This window comes from Pseudophryne corroboree, chromosome 4 (assembly GCF_028390025.1).
Source record: "Pseudophryne corroboree isolate aPseCor3 chromosome 4, aPseCor3.hap2, whole genome shotgun sequence".
NCBI lineage: Eukaryota > Metazoa > Chordata > Amphibia > Anura > Myobatrachidae > Pseudophryne > Pseudophryne corroboree.
In genome coordinates this window covers 85,566,316-85,591,585 of record NC_086447.1, presented here as the reverse complement: position 1 = coordinate 85,591,585, position 25,270 = coordinate 85,566,316, and the positions used below count along the sequence as shown (strand labels likewise).

General features: G+C 49.5%; 1 protein-coding gene across 3 annotated transcripts in view; it reads left to right on the top strand.

The window, feature by feature from the left end:
* Positions 1-25,270, top strand: part of RCAN2 (regulator of calcineurin 2) — a 221,484-nt gene that overhangs the window by 160,703 nt on the left and 35,511 nt on the right. For all 3 annotated transcript variants that reach the window (XM_063915220.1, XM_063915219.1, XM_063915221.1), the window contains 2 exons: positions 10,020-10,193; positions 11,970-12,141. In XM_063915220.1, coding sequence (XP_063771290.1) covers positions 10,020-10,193; positions 11,970-12,141 — 346 coding nt within the window. The remainder of the gene's footprint in view (positions 1-10,019; positions 10,194-11,969; positions 12,142-25,270) is intronic.

Below are 25,270 nucleotides of genomic sequence, written 5' to 3'. Positions count from 1 at the left end.
ATCAGTTTCAGACGCTGCCGTTTGGATTGTCCACGGCACCCCGGGTCTTTACCAAGGTAATGGCCGAAATGATGATTCTTCTTCAAAGAAAATGGACGACCTCCTGATAAGAGCAAGGTCCAGAGAACAGTTGGAGGTCGGAGTAGCACTATCTCAAGTAGTTCTACGACAGCACGGGTGGATTCTAAATATTCCAAAACCGCAGTTGTTTCCGACGACACATCGGCTGTTCCTAGGGATGATTCTGGACACAGTCCAGAAAAGGGTGTTTCTCCCGGAGAAGAAAGCCAGGGAGTTATCCGAGCTAGTCAGGAACCTCCTAAAACCAGGAAAAGTGTCAGTGCATCATTGCACAAGGGTCCTGGGAAAAATGGTGGCTTCTTACGAAGCGATTCCATTCGGCAGTTTTCATGCAAGAACTTTTCAGTGGGATCTGCTGGAAAAATGGTCCGGATCGCATCTTCAGATGCATCAGCGGATAACCCTGTCTCCAAGGACAAGGGTGTTTCTTCTGCGGTGGCTGCAAAGTACTCATCTACTAATGGACCGCAGATTCGGCATTCAGGAAGGGTCCTGGTGACCAGGGATGCCAGCCTGAGAGGCTGGGGAGCAGTCACACAGGGAAAAAATTTTCAGGGAGTGTGATCAAGTCTGGAGAATTCTCTCCACATAAATATACTGGAGCTAAGGGCAAGTTACAATGCTCTAAGCTTAGCAAGACCTCTGCTTCAAGGTCAGACGGTATTGATCCAGTGGGACAACATCACGGCAGTCGCCCACGTAAACAGACAGGGCGGCACAAGAAGCAGAAGGGCAATAGCAGAAACTGCAAGGATTCTTCGCTGGGCGGAAAATCAGGTGATAGCACTGTCAGCAGTGTTCATTCCGACGCCCGGGAGAGTGGGGATTTCATCGGGAAGTCTTCCACATGATTGTGAACCATTGGGAAAGACCAAAGGTGGACATGATGGCGTCCCGCCTGAACAAAAAACTGGACAGGTATTGCGCCAGGTCAAGAGACCCTCAGGCAATAGCTGTGGACGCTCTGGTAACACCGTGGGTGTACCAGTCAGTGTATGTGTTCCCTCCTCTGCTTCTCATACCCAAGGTACTGAGAATTATAAGACGTAGAGGAGTAAGAACTATACTCGTGGCTCCGGATTGGCCAAGAAGGACTTGGTACCTGGAACTTCAAGAGATGCTCACAGAGGACTCATGGCCTCTGCCGCTAAGAAGGGACTTGCTTCAGCAAGTACCATGTCTGTTCCAAGACTTACCGCGGCTGCGTTTGACGGCATGGCGGTTGAACGCCGGATCCTAAGGGAAAAAGGCATTCCGGAAGAGGTCATTCCTACCCTGGTCAAAGCCAGGAAGGAGGTGACCGCACAACATTATCACCACATGTGGCGAAAATATGTTGCGTGGTGTGAGGCCAGGAAGGCCCCACGAAGAAATTTCAACTCGGTCGATTCCTGCATTTCCTGCAAACAGGAGTGTCTATGGGCCTCAAATTGGGGTCCATTAAGGTTCAAATTTCGGCCCTGTCGATTTTCTTCCAGAAAGAATTGGCTTCAGTTCCTGAAGTCCAGAAGTTTGTCAAGGGAGTACTGCATATACAACCCCCTTTTTGTGCCTCCAGTGGCACTGTGGGATCTCAACGTAGTTCTGGGATTCCTCAAATCACATTGGTTTAAACCGCTCAAATCTGTGGATTTGAAATATCTCACATGGAAAGTGACCATGCTGTTGGCCCTGGCCTCGGCCAGGCGAGTGTCAGAATTGGCGGCTTTGTCTCACAAAAGCCCATATCTGATTGTCCATTCGGACAGGGCAGAGCTGCGGACTCGTCCCCAGTTTCTCCCTAAGGTGGTGTCAGTGTTTCACCTGAACCAGCTTATTGTGGTACCTGCGGCTACTAGGGACTTGGAGGACTCCAAGTTGCTAGATGTTGTCAGGGCCCTGAAAATATAGGTTTCCAGGACGGCTGGAGTCAGGAAAACTGACTTGCTGTTATCCTGTATGCACCCAATAAACTGGGTGCTCTTGCTTCTAAGCAGACGATTGCTAGTTGGATGTGTAGTACAATTCAGCTTGCACATGCTGTGGCAGGCCTGCCACAGCCAAAATATGTAAATGCCCATTCCACAAGGAAGGTGGGCTCATCTTGGGCGGCTGCCCGAGGGGTCTCGGCTTTACAACTTTGCCGAGCAGCTACTTGGTCAGGGGCACACCCTGACTGAGGAGGACCTGGAGTTCTCTCATTCGGTGCTGCAGAGTCATCCGCACTCTCCCGCCCGTTTGGGAGCTTTGGTATAATCCCCATGGTCCTGACGGAGTCCCCAGCATCCACTTAGGACGTCAGAGAAAATAAGAATTTACTTACCGATAATTCTATTTCTCGTAGTCCGTAGTGGATGCTGGGCGCCCATCCCAAGTGCGGATTGTCTGCAATACTTGTACATAGTTATTGTTACAAAAATCGGGTTATTATTGTTGTGAGCCATCTTTTCAGAGGCTCCGCTGTTATCATGCTGTTAACTGGGTTCAGATCACAGGTTGTACAGTGTGATTGGTGTGGCTGGTATGAGTCTTACCCGGGATTCAAAATCCTTCCTTATTGTGTACGCTCGTCCGGGCACAGTATCCTAACTGAGGCTTGGAGGAGGGTCATAGGGGGAGGAGCCAGTGCACACCACTGATCCTAAAGCTTTTACTTTTGTGCCCTGTCTCCTGCGGAGCCGCTAATCCCCATGGTCCTGACGGAGTCCCCAGCATCCACTACGGACTACGAGAAATAGAATTATCGGTAAGTAAATTCTTATTTTAAGGGGAAGAAAGCTGAGATAACATTTCCCCCCTCTCATGAACCAAATGAATTGTGTGAAAAAGAGCGGGAATCTCCAGACAAGAAACTGCAGTTAACCAAAAGAATTCTCATGGCGTATCCTTTCCCTGCTTGGGTCAGGATACGATGGGAATCCTCCCCTAGGGTGGACAAGGCGTTAACAAGTTTACCCAAAAGGTAGCGCTGACATACCAAGATACAGCTACCCTCAGGGATCCTGCAGATAGCATGCAGAAAAGTATATTGAAGTCCATTTACACACATTCTGGTACACTACTCAGACCGGCGATTGTGTCGGCATGGGTTTATAGCGCTGTAGCAGCGTGGACAGATAGCTTATCAGCGGAGATTGAAACCCTAGATAAGGATACCATGTTATTGACCCTATGATATATATATATAAAAGATGCTGTCTTATATATAAGACATGCCCAAAGAGACATTGGTCTACTGGGTTCTAGAGTCAACGCTATGTCGATTTCTGCTAGACGTATCCGGTGGAACATGCAATGGACAGGTGATGCCGACTAAAAGAGGCATATGGAGGTTTTACCGTACAACGGTGAGGAATGGTGTGGAGAAGGGCTCTCGGACCTGGTCTCCACAGCTATAGCTGGTAAATCTGATCTTTTGCCTTATATTCCCTTACAGCCTAAGAAAGCACGACATTATCAAATGCAGTCCTTTCGGTCGCAGAAAAACAAGGAAGTACGTGGAGCGTCCTTTCTTACCAGAGGTAAGGGCACAGGGCACAGCTAGTTCCCAGGAACAGAAGTCCTCCCCGGCATCTACTAAATCCACCGCATGATGCTGGGGCTCCCCTAAGGGAGTCCGCCCCAGTGGGAGCGCGTCTTCGACTCTTCAGCCACATCTGAGTTCACTCACAGGTGGATCCCTGGGCAATAGAAATTGTTTCTCAAGGTTACAAGCTGGGATTCGAAGAGGTGCCCCTCGCCGTTCTTCCTTATCGGCCATACCGGCTTCTCCCCCAGACAGGGGGATAATATTAAATACAATTCACACATTGTATCTCCAACAGGTGGTGCTCAAGGTTCCCCTCCTTCAACAGGGAATGGGATATTACTCAACCTTGGCTGTAGTCCCGAAACCGGACGGTTCGGTCAGACCTATTTTAAAATTAAAATCTCTGAACCTATACTTGAAAAGGTTCAAATTTAAGGTGGAATCGCTTAGAACGATCATCGCCAGCCTGGAAGGGGGGGATTTTATGGTGTATCTAGACATGAAGGCTGCATACCTTCATGTTCCCGTTTATCCACCCCATCAGGCGTACCTGAGAATTGCGATACAGTATTGTCATTACCAATTTCAGGGTAATTGGCGGAAATGATGGTGCTCCTACGCAAGCAAGGAGTCACAATTATCCCATACTTGGACGATCTCCTAATAAGGGCGAGATCAAAAGAGCAGTTGTTGAACAGTGTCACTTTCGCTGAAGGTGTCACAGCAACTCGGCTTGATTCTCATTATCCCGAAGTCACAGTTGGTTCCTATGACTCGTCTGCCCTTCTTGGGTATTATTCTGGATACGGACCAGAAATGGGTTTATCTTCCGATGGAGAAGGCCCAGGAACTAATGACTCTGGTTAAAAAACTATTAAAGCCAAAACAGGTGTCAGTGCATCACTGCACTCGGGTCCTGGGAAAGATGGTGGCATCATACGAGGCCATTCCCTTCGGCAGGTTCCATGCGAGGACCTTCCAATGGGACCTACTGGACAAGTGGTCCGGGTCACATCTACAGATTCATCAGTTGATCACCCTGTCCCCCAGGGCCAGGGTATCTCTCCTGTGGTGGCTGCAGAGTGCTCACCTTCTAGAGGGCCGCAGGTTCGGCATTCAGGACTGGATCCTGGTGACCACGGATGTGAGCCTCTGAGGTTGGGGAGCAGTCACACAGGGAAAAAAATTTCCAAGGTCTTTGGTCAAGTCAAGAGACTTGTCTTCACATCAACATCCTGGAACTGAGGGCCATATACAACGGCCTACGTCAAGCGGAGACCTTACTTCGCGACCAACCAGTTCTGATCCAGTCAGACAACGTCACCGCAGTAGCTCATGTAAACCTCCAAGGCGGCACAAGGAGCAGAGTGGCGATGGCGGAAGCCACCAGAATTCTTTGCTGGGCGGAGGATCATGTAAGCGCACTGTCAGCAATGTTCATTCCGGGAGTGGACAACTGGGAAGAAGACTTCCTCAGCAGACACGACCTGCATCCGGGAGAGTGGGGACTTCATCAGGAAGTCTTTGCACAGATTGCAAGTCAGTGGGGACTGCCCCAGATAGACATGATGGCGTCCCGCCTCAACAGAAAGCTACAGAGGTATTGCACCAAGTCAAGAGACCCTCAGGCGGTAGCTGTAGATGCCCTAGTGACACCGTGGGTGTTCCAATCGGTCTATGTATTTCCTACTCTTCCTCTCATACCCAAGGTGTTGAAAATAATAAGAAAGAGAGGAATGAGAACAATCCTCATTGTTCCAGTTGGCCACGAAGGACCCGGTGTCCGGATCTGCAGAAAATGCTCGCAGAAGATCCGTGGCCTCTTCCTCTAAGACAGGACCTCTGGCAACAGGGTCCCTGTCTGTTCCAAGACTTACCGCGGCTGCGTTTGACGGCATGGCGGTTGAACGCCGGATCCTAGCGGAAAAAGGTATTCCGGATGAGGTCATTCCTACGCTAATAAAGGCTAGGAAGGACGTGACATCTAAACATTATCACCTAATATGGCGAAGATATGTTTCTTGGTGTGAGGCCAGGAATGCTCCTACGGAAGAATTCCATCTAGGCCGTTTGCTTCACTTCCTACAAACTGGAGTGAATTTGGGCCTAAAATTAGGCTCCATTAAAGTTCAGATTTCGGCCTTATCAATTTTCTTTCAAAGGAATTGGCCTCGCTAACTGAAGTACAGACTTTTGTGAAGGGAGTACTGCATATTCAGCCTCCTTTTGTACCTCCAGTGGCGCCTTGGGACCTTAACGTGGTGTTAAGTTTCCTTATGTCACATTGGTTTGAACCACTTAAAACAGTGGAGTTGAAATATCTCACTTGGAAGGTGGTCATGTTGTTAGCCTTGGCTTCGGCTAGGCGAGTTTCGGAATTAGCGGCTTTATCACATAAAAGCTCCTATCTGGTTTTCCATATGGATAGAGCGGAATTGCGGACCCGTCCTCAATTCCTACCTAAGGTGGTCTCATCCTTTCATATGAACCAACCTATTGTCGTGTCTGTGGCTACACGTGGCTTGGAGGATTCCGAGTCCCTTGATGTGGTCAGGGCTTTGAAAATTTACGCGGCCAGAACGGCTAGGATCAGAAAAACGGAAGCACTGTTTGTCCTGTATGCAGCCAACAAGGTTGGCGGCCCTGCTTCAAAGCAGACTATTGCTCGCTGGATCTGTAACACGATTCAGCAGGCGCATTCTACGGCAGGATTGCCGTTACCAAAATCGGTTAAGGCCCATTCCACTAGGAAGGTGGGCTCATCTTGGGCGGCTGCCCGAGGGGTCTCGGCACTACAGCTGTGCCGAGCTGCTACTTGGTCGGGTTCAAACACTTTTGCAAAGTTCTATAAGTTTGATACCCTGGCTGAGGAGGACCTCCTGTTTGCTCAATCGGTGCTGCAGAGTCATCCGCACTCTCCCGCCCGTTTGGGAGCTTTGGTATAATCCCCATGGTCCTTACGGAGTCCCAGCATCCTCTAGGACGTTAGAGAAAATAAGATTTTAAACCTACCGGTAAATCTTTTTCTCGTAGTCCGTAGAGGATGCTGGGCGCCCGTCCCCAGTGCGGACTACTTCTGCAAGGCTTGTATATAGTTATTGCTTACATAAGGGTTATGTTTCATCGGTTTTGGACCGATGATATGTTGTTTTCATACTGTTAACTAGATAGTATATCACAAGTTATACGGTGTGATTGGTGTGGCTGGTATGAATCTTGCCCTTAGATTAACAAAAATCCTTTCCTCGTACTGTCCATCTCCTCTGGGCACAGTTTCTCTAACTGAGGTCTGGAGGAGGGGCATAGAGGGAGGAGCCAGTGCACACCCAGATCCAAAGTCTTTCTTAAGGTGCCCATGTCTCCTGCGGAGCCCGTCTATCCCCATGGTCCTTACGGAGTCCCAGCATCCACTACGGACTACGAGAAAAAGATTTACCGGTAGGTTTAAAATCTTATTTAGTGATGACACTGATGCTGCATGTAACAGGGCCGGGAGCCGGGTCCACAGCAGCACAGAGTATATCAGGAATGTGCTGCAAACCTGCACTTGCATGTAATGTGCAGTGTTTGTATCACACAAAACCAGCATAAGCTACAATAGAGATTTACTGTGCGGAGTCACGCCTGAGTTGGCCTTAGATAAACCACAGTGCTTAGGTAAAGATCGTCACATACACCGCAGTAAGTATCGCAGAGTGATTTAGGGGAAAGGGTTAAGTCCCCGACGGTGCTTTGTCTTCTAGACGACATCTTGTTCAAAAGATGAAGATAACATTTAGGGTAGAGGTAAGTCGTCATTGAGAATGGAAATGTCAGGTTATTGTGCTGTGTGCAGATGTCAGCAGGTATCTGCGAAATACCAAGTGTCTCAGAGTCTGGTTATGGTATACAGATAAGCCCGACCTTATATTCCATTGTGCGTTTATATCACATGTTGTGTGTCCGGTAGGGCCGCCGCAGAGCACAGGATTACATTACACACTTGGGGTGTTGGTGCTGCTGGGGGGGGATGTGATTGCCCAGTGATGTTCCTGAACTCTGATCGCAGTGCAGGTTAATGTGACTGATTAGCTTTAGCAATATAATATATACTGTATGGTGGTAGTTGGCGTCCGTTTATATGCCATTCTGATGTGTAGTCATCATTTATTTACTGCCCTGGTGGTACATTTAAGTCTTGTTAAATGAAGTGACTTTTTATACATATGTAAAGTAACTCCATGTGCGCAGGAAACGCTTATTTAATGAAAAGTGCAAAACGATCGTTCTTGTGTAAAAATATAAAATAAGGTTATTGGTCACCTCAGGCTGCTAACCCCCCCCCCCCCCCCCCCCCATCTGTTCTGTCATGCACTCCTCAGCTGACCCCCCCCCCCCCCCCCCCTCTCCATGTTGCCCCTGCTCTGTCCTGCTCCCATACCTGCCCGTACCCGGCAGCCAATCATCCTCTCCTAGGTATGTCCCTTCTCCCTTGCAGTGGAACCATTGGGCATCACGCCCTGACTTCCACGGCACACACTTTGAGGAGGCTGAATAGACCTACTACAGTTATTATATAGATATATATAGTGCATGAGTCATTGTGCATTCTTTATAATCCACTAATAATTGTGACCGACTCTGTACGTGTGACGTGTGATTTTATCATTAGTGAGTGACAGTGGTTGCCCAGGGGCTCCTATGGGGAACCCCTCACATAACTACATCATCAGCATGGGGAGCGCTGTGGCATATTTTAAATGGGGAGCATAATGTGAACGGGGCACTACAGTGTGTTTAACACATCTGTAGTGTGGGGAGTATTTACACATTATGGGGCATGTATCAAAGCTTGGAGAGAGATAAACTACTGCACCAACCAATCAGCTCCTAACTGTCATTTTTCAACACAGCCTTTAAAATGGCAGTTAGGAGCTAATTAGCTGGCACTTTACCTTTCTCCAGTTTATCACTCTCCAAGGCTAAGTACATCTGCCCAAAAGTACTAACAAATCAGCTCCTAACCGCCATGTTACAGGCTGTGTTTGAAAAAATTACAGTTAGGAGCTGATTGGTTGGTACTTTATCTCTCTCCAGCCCCAGCATATCATATTGACAATTTTATTTGTAGCGTTACCCTGGGGCCTTCCCTGATCAGCGGGGGTGGGGGGTCCACCATAGTAGCAGTATTTTGTAAGGGGCCCCCATGCACCACACAAACATGAAAAACACACCTACAGTATACACCTGCAGAGTTAGGCACAGATTCATATTCTGGGGCAGTTCTACAGCATGGTTTATATTATCCCATGACAGTCCTGGAAGGAAGCCAGGGCATCTTTTTACCTTCAGTGCTAGGCAACGACGCCATTGTGTAATAGACCAGCCAAAATGGGTGCCCCTCCCCCCCTTTGGTGCTATGGGCACAACCCCTTGTCGCCACCCACAGATTGGAATTGTAGGGGGGATAAGGTAATGTGACCCTAGTGAATTGAAAAGCTGCATTCTTCTATATGTGAGCCCACAAAATGGCTGCCTCAAGGAACAGTCAAATGCACTTAAATGATGATTTTTAATAGATTTAGGATCACGCTATGTTGATGTTGGCTGTAAATGTCCGATTTATTTTTACTGCATATGCGTCTGAGTTGCACCTGTGAGTCGCAGTTGTGATTTCAGACGCACGCACAGAGGTATGTACTGGAAATGTGCTGACTGTGCCATAGGCAGTGACTGTGAGGTGGCTATTCAGACCTGCAGAGATGGTTCCTCTTTAGGGGGCGTGTTATATGACTGTCACAGAAGTGTTTGCGTATGCAGCTGCTTAATCGCTAACATTGGAGGCCATAGTCTGACAGAAAAATCTGCAGCTGCCATAGCACTGTTGTAGATTTCCATGGTGCAGCCAGTGATGGCATCTAAAGACACCGTGGGCCAGATGTACCAAGCCTTGAAAAGTGATAAATTGCATGGTGATAAAGTGCCAACCAACCAGCTCCTGTCATTTTTCTAACCCATCCTGTAACGTGGCAGTTAGGAGCTGATTGGCTGGTGTAACAGTGACTGGAGACGTTCAGTGTGGGTATTGTACACCAGGGGGAGGGCTGATACCAGCATTAGCCTAAAGTCACAGACGGGAATAAGGGGCAATTTATGTGTATAGGATGAATACGTCTGATAGCTAAGTGCGGGTTGTTGATGGTGGCTATGCTCTCCGAGGAGTCAGGTGGTCAGTTCAGTCCTGCTTTTCAGGGACTACACTTCTGACCCACCCGTGGGCCGCACTGTCCTGTAGGGGTGGAGGGGGGGGAGTAGGTAAGAGCACACACTGCTGCTCCGTATAGCAGAGCAGCAGGTGAATAGCATCTCCAGGTGTGCTGATACACATGTTTTTGTTCAGTCTTTTAGATAATTCTTCAGAGATGAAAATGTCCTTTTTATTTTCTTCCAGGAGAAATTTGAGGGTCTGTTCAGAGCGTATGATGACTGTGTCACCTTACAGCTTTTCAAGAGCTTCCGGAGAGTACGGATCAACTTCAGCAACCCTAAGGCGGCGGCGCGGGCGAGGATAGAGCTTCATGAAACGCAGTTCAGAGGGAAGAAACTAAAACTATACTTTGCACAAGTAAGTACGATAGAATTCTGCAAAGGATGGGATAGATTATTGGGTGGATTCCCATCGAGGGTCTTGACAAGATCTTCATCTTCTACTCTTAATAACGCTTCAGAAAACCAGATCACAGAGCATCAGTATTTACCATAATGCCCTCCCCCGTATAAATGAAAATAGCGTTTTACATTTTTCTGCAGTTTCTCAGCTATTGCAGAATGTTGATACAGCTGCGTAGCATCTGGGTCCTGAGTATTACGGGTCACCAGGGAGCCGTGTGGCAGCTTTGGATTGCCACGGGCAACAGTCGGTCACCTTGTTATAACATTGACTCTTACTCTCCTCTTCAGACCTTCATCCAAGGTCTGTGTGTTACCTGCAGGAATCTGCATCAGGGCCGTCTTTTCGTATGGGCTCAATGGGCTCTTGCCCAAGGGCCCCAGGAGTATAAGGGCCCTAGGCTGATAGCTGAGGGTCTCCTCTTTCCAGGGGTACCAGATTTTTGAAAATCGGCCCTGGGGAACCGGAGATATCTGACTTGAAAGCAGTGGTCCCCATCCAAGCCTGTTAATTGCTCTTCCCAGCCAGATAGCTTTGATTCTGTCTGACTTAGAGTTTTTCTGAGGATATACTCCAAAAACTGGGAGTCTCCCCTTTCGGTGGACACTGGCAGCTTGTCTCTACTATGCCCAGAACCAGAGATATCAGCCTTCCAGCAGCTGGTCCCTGCTCCAGCTCCACATGCCTAATATGCAGTTTTAGATTTTCATTGGTGGATTGCTCTGGCTTCTGAACTCTGATCCCTAAGTCCCCAGAACCTTCTGAAAGGTGGGACTCTCTAGTTTTTTGTTTATCCCATTCAAATCTAAGAAATATATTTTCCGGAACTTGAGATATCTGCAGTCAAGCAAGCTGCCCTCCCACCGTAAAATGATGAATATTAAGCCCACTCCACAATCCACTCCTCCCCTACGTATTAAACACCCCCTACCACCCTGGAAGTCATGTACCAGGGCTTCTTCATTCAGCCCAATGCCCCCTTCTACAGTTTAGCCCCATCTGTGCAGTAAAGGAGTAATTATCAAAAATTACTGTTCCAGGTCCTACATGCTGAGCGGAAGATAGAACACCCCCTACCGCCCACGGGACATCAAAGCTGCCACTGATAGCGCCCCCCCTCCCCTACCGCTGGAGGATGGGTAGGGGGCCCAGTGCATTGCTGTGCCCAGGGGCCTACACTGCTGTTAAGACGGCCCTGATCTGCATTTCTGAACACCTGCAATCTTAGGGGATGTACTATGGTATGCCGGCGGCCGGGCTCCCGGCGGCCAGCATAACGGCGCCGGAATCCCGACCGACAGCGTACAGACAGCTGGACGATCGCAAATGATACCCTTGCACGGTGGCACGGGTCAGGGGTCGAGCGGGGGGTCGGGGGTCGAGCACAACAAAGCCACTTGCGGGCTCGCTGCACTCGCCACAGATACTGTTCTCACTCTATGGGTGTCGTGGACACTCACGAGTGGGAATAGCCGTGGGACTCCTGGCGGCTGGGATCCCGGCGTCGGCCACAAGTAGTATAATAGCCCCTGTTACCCGGGATTCCAGCCATCAGCATTGTCAGTAGTTGGGATTTTGGCGTCGGTATCCTCACCGCTGGCTGCCGGCAATGTAATCGCAGACCTTTGTTAGTACAGTATAACGTGGTTTAGTACAGTAATATTATATTACATTATGGTTTCCTAGTTTGTATATACGACTTTTCCTTCATTTCTGTGCTTGCCCACACAGGTCCAGACGTCAGAGACAGGCGGAGACAAACTCCACCTGGCACCCCCACAGCCCGCAAAACAGTTCCTCATCTCACCCCCTGTATCGCCCCCTGTTGGCTGGAAGCCGATAGATGATGCCACACCAGTAATCAATTACGACCTCCTTTATGCGGTGGCAAAGCTTGGGCCAGGTACGGACCGAACATTTACTATAATGCAATGACAGCATCAGTTTTACGGCATGTGGGCATTACGGGCAGTGTGGGTCATTTACTCATGTTCTGTAGGACCGGGCAGCTGGACCCCCCCCCCCCCCCTCAGTCTGTCCCGAATGACTGCAATTTTAGGTGAAACCATTGTACAACTGTCAGGTCTTCTTTACAGCGATGGGGCCCTCCTGCAGTGCTCCCTAATTGTTATTCTGGAATGTTTTCCTAGATGTAGGGAGAAATAATTGTATAATAGGCAATATCATTTATATTTACGTGTAAAGAAAAAACTCATAAATTATGCTGAAAATGCAAAGCAAGAGACCTATTCAGGAAATATATTCAGCATGCTAATTGCATTGTGTGTATGGTTACAATGCCTCATACCTCTGCGTGCTGGACACTGTTTAAATCCACTTTATTGTATATAATTGCAGCAGCTCTAACACCTGTGCAATTATTGAGCCAATCAGCAGATATTGGCTGAACAGACAGATAATGGTAAACCGTTGTGCCCTCAAACACCGCGGCCACAGCTGCGCCAAACAGCCCCTCCCGGCGACACGGCCTCGCCAAGCGTTTTACTAGCTCAAAATGTGCATCTTATTTGCACAAATAAAACAACAAAACTTTTTAGCTAGTGATCAATTTGAGGTGCGACCTTTGTACATCTGTGTGTGAATGAGTTTGAATCTGCAGACAAAGTGTTAAGGGGGGTACTCACGGAGCGACAATCTAAGCAATCTGACTAGATTGCTTAGATTTTAAGCAATATACCCCCCACATCGATAGCGCATCGCTATCGCTGGTGCTAGATTGGCCTGCATGCACGCCAATCTGGCCTGCATGCACCCCCCCCCCGCCTCCCCCCGAACGCTCAGCACACATCTCTCCCACATCTGCCCGTGATTACGGGCCTTTAGAATGCAGAGGTTCCGGCTTTTTCTTGCGGAAAGTTCCTTTGTGCCTCATCTGAGACTTTGTACATGTTTAATACTACTGTAATTCCTGTGCGGTTATAATCACAGCCCGGCGTCTAGTACAATGTGAGTGTTGTTTTGCTGCGTCTGTGATGCGAATAAGAAGTAAAATGTAAAGGAAAAAGCAGCTACACTACACCACTTGGAGCAACTTAGTTGCGCTGGGCGTCTTGCGCCATATGCCGTTTTTAGGCTAGGTGTATGAGGACACATCTGTAGGTGTGTATGAAGGAGTGATAGACAATTAACAGCTTCAAACAGTCTGGTGCGACGGCGATGTCAGATGCAGTGAAATTATTTTTTCTCTAACGTCCTTGAGGATGCTGGGACTCCGTAAGGACCATGGGGAATAGACGGGCTCCGCAGGAGATAGGGCACTTTAAGAAAGCTTTTGATTCTGGGTGTGCACTGGCTCCTCCCTCTATGACCCTCCTCCAGACCTCAGTTAGTTTTACACTGTGCCCAGAGCAAGATGGGTGCACTGCAGAGGGCTCTCCAGAGTTCTCTGCCTGAAAGCATTTTTGTTTGGATTTTTCTTTCTACTTTTTACTACTTTTTCACAGGGAGCACTGCTGGCAACAGGCTCCCTGCATCGAGGGACTGAGGAGAGAGGAGCAGACCTTCTTGTCAAAGATAGGCTCTGCTTCCTCGGCTACTGGACACCATTAGCTCCAGAGGGGGTGAACGCAGGTTCTTACTGGGCGTCCACCCCCTGCGCCGCGCCACCGTTCTCCTCACAGAGCCAGAAGTACAGAAGACAGAAGTCGTCAGGCGGCAGAAGCCTTCAGCTTCACTGAGGTAACGCACAGCACTGCAGCTGTGCGTCATTGCTCCCATACACCTCACACACTCCGGTCACTGTAAGGGTGCAGGGCGCAGGGGGGGGGCGCCCTGGGCAGCAATATAAACCTCTGCATGGCAGAAAGACTATATACATGTACAGGTGGGCTCTGTACATGTATATAAAAGAGCCCCCGCCATATTTTACTAAGTTTGAGCGGGACAGAAGCCCGCCGCCGAGGGGGCGGGGCTTCTCCATCAGCACTCACCAGCGCCATTTTCTCCCCACAGCACTGCTGAGAGGAAGCTCCCGGACTCTCCCCTGCTTACACACGGTGAAAGGGTGCTTAAAAGAGAGGGGGGGGGGGACACACATAATTGGCGGTTTACATATTACACAGCGCTGCTGGGGAAAAGCATTTTGTGTTGGTCTCCAGGGTTATTGCGCTGGGGTGTGTGCTGGCATACTCTCTCTCTGTCTCTCCAAAGGGCCTTGACAGGGATACTGTCTTCAGAAAAGAGTTTCCCTGTGTGTGTGAAGTGTGTCGGTACGCGTGTGTCGACATGTTTGACGAGGAAGGTTCGCTTACTGTGGAGGGGGAGTGTTTGAATGTCAGGTCGCCGTCTGCAACGCCGACACCGGAATGGGTGGATATGCTGAATGTCTTGAATGCAAATGTCAATCTATTGCATAAAAGGTTAGACAAGGCAGAAGCTAGGGATCAGTCAGGTACCCAGTCCATGCCTGTCCCCGTGGCGCCAGGCCCGTCGGGGTCTCAGAAGCGCACCATATCTCAGATCGATGACACAGATACCGACACAGATTCTGACTCTAGTGTCGACTATGAAGATGCAAAATTACAGCCGAAGGTGGCAAAACGTATTCGGTATATGATTATGGCCATTAAAGAGGTTTTGCATATTACTGAGGAACCCCCTGTCCCTGACACGAGGGTACACATGTATAAAGGGAAAAGGCCTGAGGTCACTTTTCCGTCCTCATTTGAATTAAGTGAATTGTGCGAAAAGGCTTGGGACTCTCCAGATAGGAGACCACAAGTTCCCAAAAGGATTCTTATGGCGTATCCCTTTCCACAAACTGATAGGATACGCTGGGAATCTTCACCAACAGTGGACAAGGCGCTGACATTCTTGTCCAAATAGGTGGCACTGCCTTCTCAGGATACGGCTTCCCTCAAGGAACCGGCTGATCGCAGGCAGGAAATTACCTTGAAGCACATTTACACTCACTCAGGTACTATTGCTAGACCGGCTATGGCGTCGGCCTGGGTTTGTAGTGCGGTTGTGGCTTGGGCAGATTCCTTATCTACGGAGATTGACACATTAGATAGGGATGCCATTCAAATTACCTTAGAGCATATCAGAGATGCTGCCTTGTATATGAGAGATGCTCAGAGAGACATTTGTTTATTAAGCTCCAGAATAAATGCTATGTCTATTTCTGCTAGGCGACTCCTGTGGACCTGGCAGTGGACGGGAGATGCCGATTCTAAGCGGCACATGGAGTCCTTGCCGTACAAGGGGGAGGAGTTGTTTGGAGACGGCCTCTCGGATCTTGTCTCTATGGCTACGGCTGGTAAGTCTAATTTCTTACCTTATGTCCCCCCGCAGCATACTAAGAAGGCACCTCATTATCAAATGCAGTCCTTTCGTTCCAATAAAAACAAGAAGGTGCGGGGATCGTCCTTTGTTACCAGAGGAAAAGGCAGGGGAAAGAAGCTGCACACAGCTAGTTCGCAAGAGCAGAAGTCCTCCCCTGCGTCTGCAAAGTCCACCACATGACGCTGGGGCTTCCCGGGGGGAGGCAGATCTGGTGGGGGCTCGTCTTCGGTTTTTCTGCCACGTCTGGGTTCAATCGCAGGTGGATCCCTGGGCAGTAGAGATTGTTGCTCAGGGATACAGGCTAGAATTCGAAGACTTGCCTCCTCGCCGGTTTTTCAAATCAGCTCTGCCGACTTCCCCATCAGAGAGGGAGTCAGTGTTGACAGCAATCCAAAAATTGTATGTTCAACAGGTGATTGTCACAGTTCCTCATCTCCAGCAGGGAGAGGGATATTATTCAACCCTGTTTGTGGTCCCGAAACCGGACGGTTCGGTCAGGCCCATTTTAAACCTAAAATCTCTGAACTTGTACTTGAAAAGGTTCAAGTTCAAAATGGAATCACTGCGGGCGGTCATCGCCAGCCTGGAGGGGGGGGATTGGATGGTGTCCTTGTACATAAAGGATGCATACCTTCATGTTCCAATATCCCCCCCCCCCATCAGGCGTTCCTGAAATTTGCAGTGCAGGACTGTTACTACCAATTTCAGACGTTGCCGTTTGGGCTTTCCACGGCGCCAAGGGTTTTCACCAAGGTAATGGCGGAAATGATGGTGCTCCTGCGCAGGCAGGGGGTCACAATTATCCCATACTTGGACAATCTCCTAATAAAGGCGAGGTCTCGGGAGAAGTTGCTGGACAGCGTGTCTCTGTCCATGAAGACGTTGCAGCTACACGGCTGGATTCTCAATATACCGAAGTCCCAGCTAGTTCCTACAACGCGTCTGACCTTTCTGGGCCTGATTCTAGACACAGACCAGAAAAAGGTTTTTCTTCCGATCGAAAAGGTTCAGGAACTCATGACCATGGTCAGGAACCTTTTGAAACCAAAGAAGGTTTCAGTGCATCAGTGCACGCGGGTCCTGGGGAAGATGGTGGCTTCATACGAGGCCATCCCTTTCGGCAGATTCCATGCGTGGACTTTTCAATGGGACCTCTTGGACAAGTGGTCCGGGTCCCATTTACAAATGCATCAAAGGATCACCCTGTCTCCCAGGACCAGGGTATCTCTCCTGTGGTGGCTGAACAGTGCTCACCTTCTAGAGGGTCGCAGGTTCGGCATTCAGGACTGGGTCCTGGTGACCACGGACGCAAGCCTCCGAGGCTGGGGAGCAGTGGCACTGGGAAGAAATTTCCAAGGTCTCTGGTCAAGCCTGGAGACTTGTCTCCACATCAACGTCCTGGAGTTGAGGGCCATATACAATGCCCTGCGTCAAGCGGAGAACTTACTTCGGAGAAGACCGGTTCTGATTCAGTCAGACAATGTCATGGCAGTGGCTCATATAAACCGCCAAGGCGGAACAAGGAGCAGAGTGGCCATGGCAGAAGAGACCAGGATTCTACGCTGGGCGGAAGGCCATGTAAGCGCGCTGTCAGCGGTGTTCATCCCGGGGGTGGACAACTGGGAGGCGAACTTCCTCAGCAGGCACGACCTGCATCCGGGGGAGTGGGGACTTCATCAAGAAGTCTTTGCACAGATCGCGGATCGGTGGGGCCTGCCTCAAATAGACAAGATAGCATCCCGTCTCAACAAAAAGCTAAAGCGGTATTGCGCCAGGTCAAGGGACCCTCAGGCGGTAGCGGTAGACGCTCTGGTGACACCTTGGGTGTTCAGATCTGTCTATGTGTTTCCTCCTCTTCCTCTCATACCCAAGGTGTTGAGAATTGTAAGAATAACCAGGGTCAGAACAATCCTCATTGTTCCAGATTGGCCACGGAGGACTTGGTATCCGGATCTGCAAGAGTTGCTCACAGAAGATCCGTGGCCTCTTCCTCTACGGCAGGACCTGCTGCAGCAGGGGCCCTGTCTGTTCCAAGACTTACCGCGGCTGCGTTTGACGGCATGGTGGTTGAATGCCGGATCCTAGCGGAAAAAGGAATTCCGGAGGAAGTCATTCCTACCCTGATCAAGGCTAGGAAAGACGTGACGTTGAAACATTATCACCGTATATGGCGGAAATATGTTTCTTGGTGTGAGGCCAGAGCTGCTCCTTCGGAGGAGTTCCATTTGGGCCGTCTACTTCACTTCCTTCAAACAGGAGTGACCTTGGGCCTAAAATTAGGGTCCATAAAGGTCCAGATTTCGGCCTTATCCATTTTCTTTCAAAGAGAATTAGCCTCTCTTCCTGAGGTACAGACTTTTGTGAAGGGGGTGCTGCATATTCAGTCTCCCTTTGTGCCTCCGGTGGCACCTTGGGATCTTAACGTGGTGTTACGTTTCCTCAAGTCACCTTGGTTTGAACCACTTAAAACTGTGGAGTTGAAATACCTCACGTGGAAAGTGGTCATGTTGTTGGCTTTAGCTTCGGCGAGACGTGTTTCCGAATTGGCGGCTTTATCGCATAAAAGCCCATACTTGGTCTTTCACGTGGATAGGGTAGAGTTGAGGACTCGTCCTCACTTTCTGCCAAAAGTGGTCTCATCTTTCTCTAACGTCCTAGTGGATGCTGGGAACTCCGTAAGGACCATGGGGAATAGCGGGCTCCGAAGGAGGCTGGGCACTCTAGAAAGATCTTAGACTACCTGGTGTGCACTGGCTCCTCCCACTATGACCCTCCTCCAAGCCTCAGTTAGATTTCGTGCCCGGCCGAGGTTGGATGCACACTAGGGGCTCTCCTGAGCTCTTAGAAAGTTATAGTCTTAGAATTTGTTATTTTCAGTGAGACCTGCTGGCAACAGGCTCACTGCAGCGAGGGACTAAGGGGAGAAGAAGCGAACTCGCCTGCTTGCAGCCGGATTGGGCTTCTTAGGCTACTGGACACCATTAGCTCCAGAGGGATCGACCGCAGGCCCAGCCTTGATGTTCGGTCCCGGAGCCGCGCCGCCGTCCCCCTTACAGAGCCAGAAGCAAGAAGATGGTCCGGAAAATCGGCGGCATGAAGACTCTGTCTTCACCAAGGTAGCGCACAGCACTGCAGCTGTGCGCCATTGCTCCTCTCACACACTTCACACTCCGGTCACTGAGGGTGCAGGGCGCTGGGGGGGGCGCCCTGAGGCAGCAATAAAAACACCTTGGCTGGCTAAAATACCTCAATATATGGCCCCAGGGGCTATATATGAGGTAAATACCCCTGCCAGAATTCCATAAAAAACGGGAGAATAGGCCGCGAAAAAGGGGCGGAGCCTATCTCCTCAGCACACTGGCGCCATTTTTCCCTCACAGCTCGGCTGGAGGGAAGCTCCCTGGCTCTTCCCTGCACAGTAAGAGGGAAAAGAGAGGGGGGGGCATTAAAATTGGCACTGTATACAGTATATTATATAAAAGCTATTAGGGACATAACTCAGTTAGTCCCTGTATATATATAGCGCTCTGGTGTGTGCTGGCATACTCTTACTCTGTCCCCCCAAAGGGCTATTGTGGGTCCTGTCCTCGTTTAGAGCATTCCCTGTGTGTCTGCGGTGTGTCGGTACGGCTGTGTCGACATGTTGAATGAGGAGGCTTATATGGTGACAGAACAGAGGCCGATATATGTGATGTCGCCCCCTGTGGGGCCGACACCAGAGTGGATGGATAGGTGAAAGGTATTAACCGACAGTGTCAACTCCTTACATAAAAGGGTGGATGACGTAACAGCTGTGGGACAGCCGGCTTCGCAGCCCGCGCCTGCCCAGGCGTCTCAAAGGCCATCAGGGGCTCAAAAACGCCCGCTCTCTCAGATGGCAGACACAGATGTCGACACGGAGTCTGACTCCAGTGTCGACAAGGTGGAGACATATACACAATCCACTAGGAACATCCGTGACGTGATCCCGGCAATAAAAAATGTGTTACACATTTCTGACTTTAACCCAAGCACCTCTAAAAATGGGTTTTAGGTTTGGGGAGAAAAAACAGGCAGTGTTTTGTTCCCCCATCAGATGAATAAATGAAGTGTGTGAAAGCGTGGGTTCCCCCGTTAAGAAACTGGTAATTTATAAAAAGTTACTGATGGCGTACCCTTTCCCGCCAGGTGGATAAGTTACGCTGGGAGATATCCCCTAGGGTGGATAAGGCGCTCACACGTTTGTCAATAAAGGTGGCACTGCCGTCTTAGGATACGGCCACTTTAATAGGTACCTGTTGATAAAAAACAGGAGGCTATCCTGAAGTCTGTATTTACACACTCAGGTACTAGACTGAGACCTGCAGATAGTGCTGCTGCAGCGTGGTCGGTGACCCTGTCAAACAGGGATACTAGTTGGCAAACATAAAAACATATTAAAGACGTCGTCTTATATATGGGGGATGCACAGAGGGATATTTTGCCGACTGGCATCCAAAATAAATGTAATGTCCATTCTGTCAGGAGGATATTAGAGACCTGTCACTGGACAGGTGATGCTGACTTAAAAAGCGCATAGAGAGCCTTATAAGGGTGAGGAATTATTTGGGGATGGTCTCTGGGACCTCGTATCCACAGCAACTGCTGGGAAGAAATAATTTTACCTCAGGTTTCCTCACAGACAAAGGTACAGTCCTTTCGGCTTCAGAAAAGCAAGCGGGTCAAATGGCGCTTCCTTTCTGTACAGAGACAAGGGTAGAGGGAAAAAAGCTGCACCAGTCAGCCTGTTCCCAGAATCAAGATTCTTCCCCCGCCTCCTGTGAGGCCACACCATGACGCGGGTGCTCCACAGGTGTAGCCAGGTACGGTGGGGGGCCGTCTCAAAAATTTCAGCAATTAGTGGGCTCGCTCACAGGTGGATCCCTGTTTCTTTCAAGTAGTATTTCAGGGGTACAAGCTGGAATTCGAGATGTCTCCCCCCAGCCGTTTCCTAAAATATGCCTTGCTGACAACTCCCTCAGGCAGGGAGGCTGTGCTAGAGGAAATTAATAAGCGGTATTCCCAGCAGGTAATACTCAAGGTGCCCCTACTTCAACAAGGACGGGGTTACTATTCCACACGGGTTGGGGTACCGAAACCGCATGGTTCGGTGTGACCCATTTTATATTTAAAATCCTTGAACACAAAAATTCAAGTTCAAGATGGAATCGCTCAGGGCGGTTATTCCAAGCCTGGACGAGGGGGATTACATGGTATCCTGGGACATCAAGGATGCTTACCTGCATGTCCCCATTTACCATCCTCGCCAGGAGTACCTCAGATTGTGGTACAGGATTACCATTACCAAGTCCAGACACTGCCGTTTGGACTGTATATGGCACCGAGGGTGTTTTATCAAGGTAATGGCCGAAATGTTGATACTCCTTCAAAAAAAGGGAGTTGTAATTATCCCGTACTTGGACAATCTCGTTATAAGGGCGAGGTCCAAGGAGCAGTTGGTAGTCGGGGTAGCACTATTTTGGAAAGTGCTACAACAGCATGGTTGGATTCTAAACAGTCCAAAGTCACAGCTGGTTCCTATGACACGTCTACTGTTCCTGGGGATGGTTCTGGACATAAACCAGAAATAGTGTTTCTCCCGGAGGAGAAAGCCAAGGAGTTGTCATCTCTAGTCAGAGACCTCCTGAAGCCAAAATAGGTAGCGGTGCATCATTGCACGCGAGTCCTGGGAAAAATGGTAGCTTCCTACGAAGCAATCCCATTAGGCAGGTTCCATACAAGAACTTTTCAGAGGGACCTGTTGGACAAGTGGTCCGGATCGCATCTTCCGATGCATAGGCTGATAACCCTGTCTCCAAGGACCAGGGTATCTCTACTGTGGTGGCTGCAGAGTGCCCATCTTCAAGAGGGCCGCAGGTTCGGCATACAGGACTAGGTCCTAGTGACCATGGATTCCAGCCTTTGAGGCTGGGAGGCAGTCACACAGGGAAGAAATTTCCAGGGACTTTGGTCAAGTCAGGTTATTTCCCTACACATAAATATTCTGGACCTGAGGGCCATTTACAATGCCCTGAGGCCGGCAAGGCCTCTGCTTCAAAACCAGCCGGTACTGATCCAATCAGACAACATCACGGCAGTCGCCCATGTAAACCAACAGGGCGGCACAAGAAGCAGGATGGCGATGGCAGAAGCCACAAGGATTCTCCGATAGGCGGAAAATCATGTGTTAGCACTGTCAGCAGTGTTCATTCCCGGAGTGGACAACTGGGAAGCAGATCTTCTCAACAGACACGACCTCCACCCGGGAGAATGGGGACTTCCTCCAGAAGTCTTCCAATAGGATTGTACACCATTGGGAAAGGCCACAGGTGGACATGATGGCGTCCCGCCTCAACAAAAAGCTATAAAAGATATTGCACCGGGTCAAGGGACCCTCAGGCGATAGCTATGGACGCTCTGGTAACACCGTGGGTGTACCACTCGGTTTATGTGTTCTCCCCTCTGCCTCTCATACCAAAGGTACTGAGAATAATAAGAAGGCGAGGAGTAAGAACGATACTCGTGGATGGCCAAGAAGAGCTTGGTACCCAGAACTTCAAGAATTTATATCAGAGGACCCATGGCCTCTGCCACTCAGACAGGACCTGCGGCAGCAGGGGCCCTGTCTGTTCCAAGACTTACCGCGGCTGCGTTTGTCGGCATGGCGGTTGAACGCCGGATCCTGAAGGAAAAGGGCATTCCGGAGGAAGTCATTCCTACGCTTACTAAAGCCAGGAAAGAGGTTACAGCAACTCATTATCACCGCATATGGCAAAAATATGTTGTATGGTGTGAGGCCGAAAGGGCCCCAACAGAGGAATTTCAACTAGGTCGATTTCTGCATTTCCTGCAAGCAGGAGTGACTATGGGCCTTAAATTGGGTTCCATTAAGGTACAGATCTCGGCTCTGTCGATTTTCTTTCAAAAAGAACTAGCTTCAGTACCTGAAGTTCAGACATTTATAAAAGGAGTGCTGCAGAGTCAGCCCCCGTTCGTGCCTCCTGTGGCACCTTGGGATCTCAACGTGGTGTTGAGTTTCTTAAAATCACATTGGTTTGAACCACTAAAAACCGTGGATCTGAAATATCTCACGTGGAAGGTGGTTATGTTATTGGCCTTGGCTTCTGCCAGGCGAGTATCAAAGTTGGCGGCTTTGTCTTGTAAAAGCCCTTATTTGATTTTCCATATGGATAGGGCAGAATTGAGGACTCGTCCCCAGTTTCTCCCAAAGGTGGTGTCAGCGTTTCACCTGAACCAGCCTATTGTGGTGCCTAGGCTACTAGGGACTTGGAGGACTCCAAGTTGCTAGACGTTGTCAGGGCACTGAAAATATATGTTTCCAGAACGGCTAGAGTCAGAAAATCTGACTCGCTGTTTATCCTATATGCACCTAACAAGCTGGGTGCTCCTGCTTCTAAGCAGACTATTGCTCGTTGGATTTGTAGTACAATTCAGCTTGCACATACTGTGGCAGGCCTGCCACAGCCAAAATCTGTCAATGCCCATTCCACAAGGAAGGTGGGCTCGTCTTGGGCGGCTGCCCGAGAGGTCTCGGCTTTACAACTTTGCCGAGCAGCTACTTGGTCAGGGGCAAACACGTTTGCAAAATTCTACAAATTTGATACCCTGGCTGAGGAGGACCTGGAGTTCTCTCATTCAGTGCTGCAGAGTCATCCGCACTCTCCCGCCCGTTTGGGAGCTTTGGTATAATCCCCATGGTCCTTACGGAGTTCCCAGCATCCACTAGGACGTTAGAGAAAATAAGAATTAACTCACCGGTAATTCTATTTCTCGTAGTCCGTAGTGGATGCTGGGCGCCCATCCCAAGTGCGGTTTATCTGCAATACTTGTACATAGTTATTGTTAACTAAATCGGGTTATTGTTGAGCCATCTGTTGAGAGGCTCTATTGTTTCATACTGTTAACTGTGTTTCATATCACGAGTTGTACGGTGTGATTGGTGTGGCTGGTATGAGTCTTACCCGGGATTCAAAATCCTTCCTTATTGTGTACGCTCGTCCGGGCACAGTACCTAACTTAGGCTTGGAGGAGGGTCATAGTGGGAGGAGCCAGTGCACACCAGGTAGTCTAAGATCTTTCTAGAGTGCCCAGCCTCCTTCGGAGCCCGCTATTCCCCATGGTCCTTACGGAGTTCCCAGCATCCACTACGGACTACGAGAAATAGAATTACCGGTGAGTAAATTCTTATTTTTCATGTGAACCAACCTATTGTCGTGCCTGTGGCTACAAGGAACTTGGAGGATTCCGAGTCCCTGGATATAGTCAGGGCTTTGAAGATTTATGTGACCAGAACGGCTCGGATCAGCAAGACTGAAGCTTTGTTTGTTCTGTCTGCGGCCAACAAGGTTGGCGCCCCTGCTTCAAAGCAGACTATTGCTCGCTGGATCTGTAACACGATTCAGCAGGCACATTCTACGGCAGGATTGCCGTTACCGAAATCGGTTAAGGCCCACTCCACTAGGAAAGTGGGCTCTTCTTGGGCGGCTGCCCGAGGGGTCTCGGCATTACAGTTGTGCCGAGCAGCTACTTGGTCGGGGACAAACACCTTTGCAAAGTTTATAAGTTTGATACCCTGCCTGAGGAGGACCTCCTGTTTGCTCAATCGGTGCTGCAGAGTCATCTGCACTCTCCCGCCCGTTTGGGAGCTTTGGTATAATCCCCATGGTCCTTACGGAGTCCCAGCATCCTCAAGGACGTTAGAGAAAATAAGATTTTACTTACCGGTAAATCTATTTCTCGTAGTCCGTAGAGGATGCTGGGCGCCCGTCCCAAGTGCGGACTGCTTCTGCAAGACTTGTATATACACTGCTCAAAAAAATAAAGGGAACACTAAAATAACACATCCTAGATCTGAATGAATGAAATATTCTTATTAAATACTTTGTTCTTTACATAGTTGAATGTGCTGACAACAAAATCACACAAAAATTATCAATAGAAATCAAATTTATTAACCCATGGAGGTCTGGATTTGGAGTCACCCTCAAAATTAAAGTGGAAAAACACACTACAGGCTGATCCAACTTTGATGTAATGTCCTTAAAACAAGTCAAAATGAGCCTCAGTAGTGTGTGTGGCCTCCACGTGCCTGTATGACCTCCCTACAATGCCTGGGCATGCTCCTGATGAGGTGGCAGATGGTCTCCTGAGGGATCTCCTCCCAGACCTGAACTAAAGCATCCGCCAACTCCTGGACAGTCTGTGGTGCAACGTAGCGTTGGTGGATGGAGCGAGACATGATGTCCCAGATGTGCTCAATTGGATTCAGGTCTGGGGAATGGGCGGTCCAGTCCATAGCATCAATGCCTTCGTCTTGCAGGAACTACTGACACACTCCAGCCACATGAGGTCTAGCATTGTCTTGCATTAGGAGGAACCCAGGGCCAACCGCACCAGCATATGGTCTCACAAGGGGTCTGAGGATCTCATCTCGGTACCTAATGGCAGCCAGGCTACCTCTGGCGAGCACATGGAGGGCTGTGCGGCCCCCCAAGGAAATGCCACCCCACAACATTACTGACCCACTGCCAAACCGGACATGCTGGAGGATGTTGCAGGCAGCAGAATGTTCTCCTTGGCGTCTCCAGACTCTGTCACGTCTGTCACATGTGCTCAGTGAGAACCTGCTTTCATCTGTGAAGAGCACAGGGCGCCAGTGGCGAATTTGCCAATCTTGGTGTTCTCTGGCA